Source organism: Grammomys surdaster, unplaced genomic scaffold, assembly GCF_004785775.1.
Source record: "Grammomys surdaster isolate TR1022 unplaced genomic scaffold, NIH_TR_1.0 170, whole genome shotgun sequence".
Lineage (NCBI taxonomy): Eukaryota > Metazoa > Chordata > Mammalia > Rodentia > Muridae > Grammomys > Grammomys surdaster.
In genome coordinates, this window is record NW_021604618.1 from 21,571,599 (window position 1) to 21,573,384 (window position 1,786).

The 1,786-nt window shown below is 45.2% G+C and overlaps 1 protein-coding gene across 1 annotated transcript in view; it reads right to left on the reverse strand.

Moving 5' to 3' along the window:
- Nucleotides 1–1,786, reverse strand: part of Dnajc17 (DnaJ heat shock protein family (Hsp40) member C17) — a 38,688-nt gene that overhangs the window by 10,368 nt on the left and 26,534 nt on the right. Inside the window, exon 6 of the mRNA XM_028766850.1 lies at nucleotides 1,539–1,635. Coding sequence (XP_028622683.1) covers nucleotides 1,539–1,635 — 97 coding nt within the window. The remainder of the gene's footprint in view (nucleotides 1–1,538; nucleotides 1,636–1,786) is intronic.

Sequence of the window (1,786 nt, forward strand, 5' to 3'; positions counted from 1 at the left end):
TAGATAGATAGATAGATAGATAGATAGATAGATAGATAGATAGATAGTCTTGAAACACTTCAGAGATCTACAGAACATGGCATTTAAGATGTTTTGATAATAAAAGGCTTTTCTGACAGAGACACATCTGCTCCTGGCAGCACCCAGGAAGATTCTTTCAAAGAAGATAACGGGCATGAAAGAATCTCCACCTGGAGTTTGCTTCATTTGTGGCAAAGATGGCCACTGGGCAAAAAAACTGCCCTTACTTCAACTGCTGACAGCATTCTATCCAAACTGTGGACAAGCAGGACACTGGAAAGTTGACTGCCTAACTTTGCAGAGACAAGGTAGGCCAGTCCTTCAACTCTGTCAGAAAACTCTGTCAGATATTCTGCGCTTGTAGGCCAAAGATTAGATGTCCCAATGATACAGAAGAACCTTGGGTGACTGTCCAGACAGCCAGCTAGCTGTCTCTGTCCTGTCTATCATATTGAAAGCTGCTTGCTCTGCACTTCCTGTTTACTCAGGTAATAGCTATCCTTCTCAGGTCACCAATGGGGCTGAAGACTTGATAGTTATAGTCTTAAAGTTTTCCTTATTAAAGACGAAAGACATAAAAACTAGTTGTTTAGGATCTAATAAAATGCTTTAGGGTCTAAAAAAATGTTTTAAAGGCAGCAAATGCCAAATTATAAGAAAGTGATTTAGGTACAAAACTTTGGACTCATCAGGGTAGGACAGATAGTCCAAGGTTGCCAAATAAATACGGACTGGGCATTGTAAATATCATTTTTACCTGATAGCTCTCATAATCGTTCTTATTGTATATAGTTTATTGATATTAGAGAAAAGGTTTGTTGGACTAAAAGGGGGAACTGTAGTGAGAATTTTGGTTTCTTTATAAACCCAGTGATGGTATGTGAATATGCTTTTGTTTTAATCCCAGGTGCAGGGCAAGTGGCTGCTTCACAGCAGGTGATTATGACTTGCCTAGTGTACTATGAGGAACAAGATTTTTGCCAGCTGCAGATAGTTTAATTCTGGGGAGTCTGGAGAAGGTACAAATGGGAGAGCCCCAGAGCGCCTGAGATGGAGGCTGCTGCTCCCCCTGCTGCTCCTGGTTGTTGTGGTTTGACAAAAAGTTGGAAGTATCCTAATGAGGACGATTAGCCTTGCCCCAAGGAACCCAGTGTTTGTAATCAGCAGGAAGTAGCCTATAGAGGACTCCGCCCCTCTCCCCTCTAACCTTCTCTCTCTCTTAGCTAGTGTTGCGGGGTTTAGGTTGGGAAGGGTGGCAGGTATAAGAACCCAATAAAATAGCAAAACAAATAGCATCAACATTTTCCCTCAAGATCTGTTCTGGGACCGAGACCTGTAAAAAGCACAAAGGATCCTACAAATTGGTGTGCCTCAGAGGGATACTGCGAACACCATGGGGTATTCACAGGGTTCTGGTCAGTGGAACCTCCATAGGCACACCGTGAAGCAGCCAACATGGCTACCCAATACCATGAGATGCACTCGCCCTGGAGGAGACATGGAGCATGCACTCTCACCTCTCAGCCTCTGTTCTCGGTCCTGACGGATCTGCTCCTGGATCAGCCTTTGCTGCTCTTCCAACTGACGGGAACCCTCTTCTCGAAGCCGAGCAATCTGCAGAGCAGGAGGCGGAGGGGTGACAACTCTGTGCAGATCCAATTCCAGGTTGGCTCACCTTGCAAAGGTGTCTGAGAGGTTCCACCTGCAAGCTGGGCTTGGCAGCCTGCATGTGGGACAGATCACCCAGCTCCCACAGCAGAGGCAA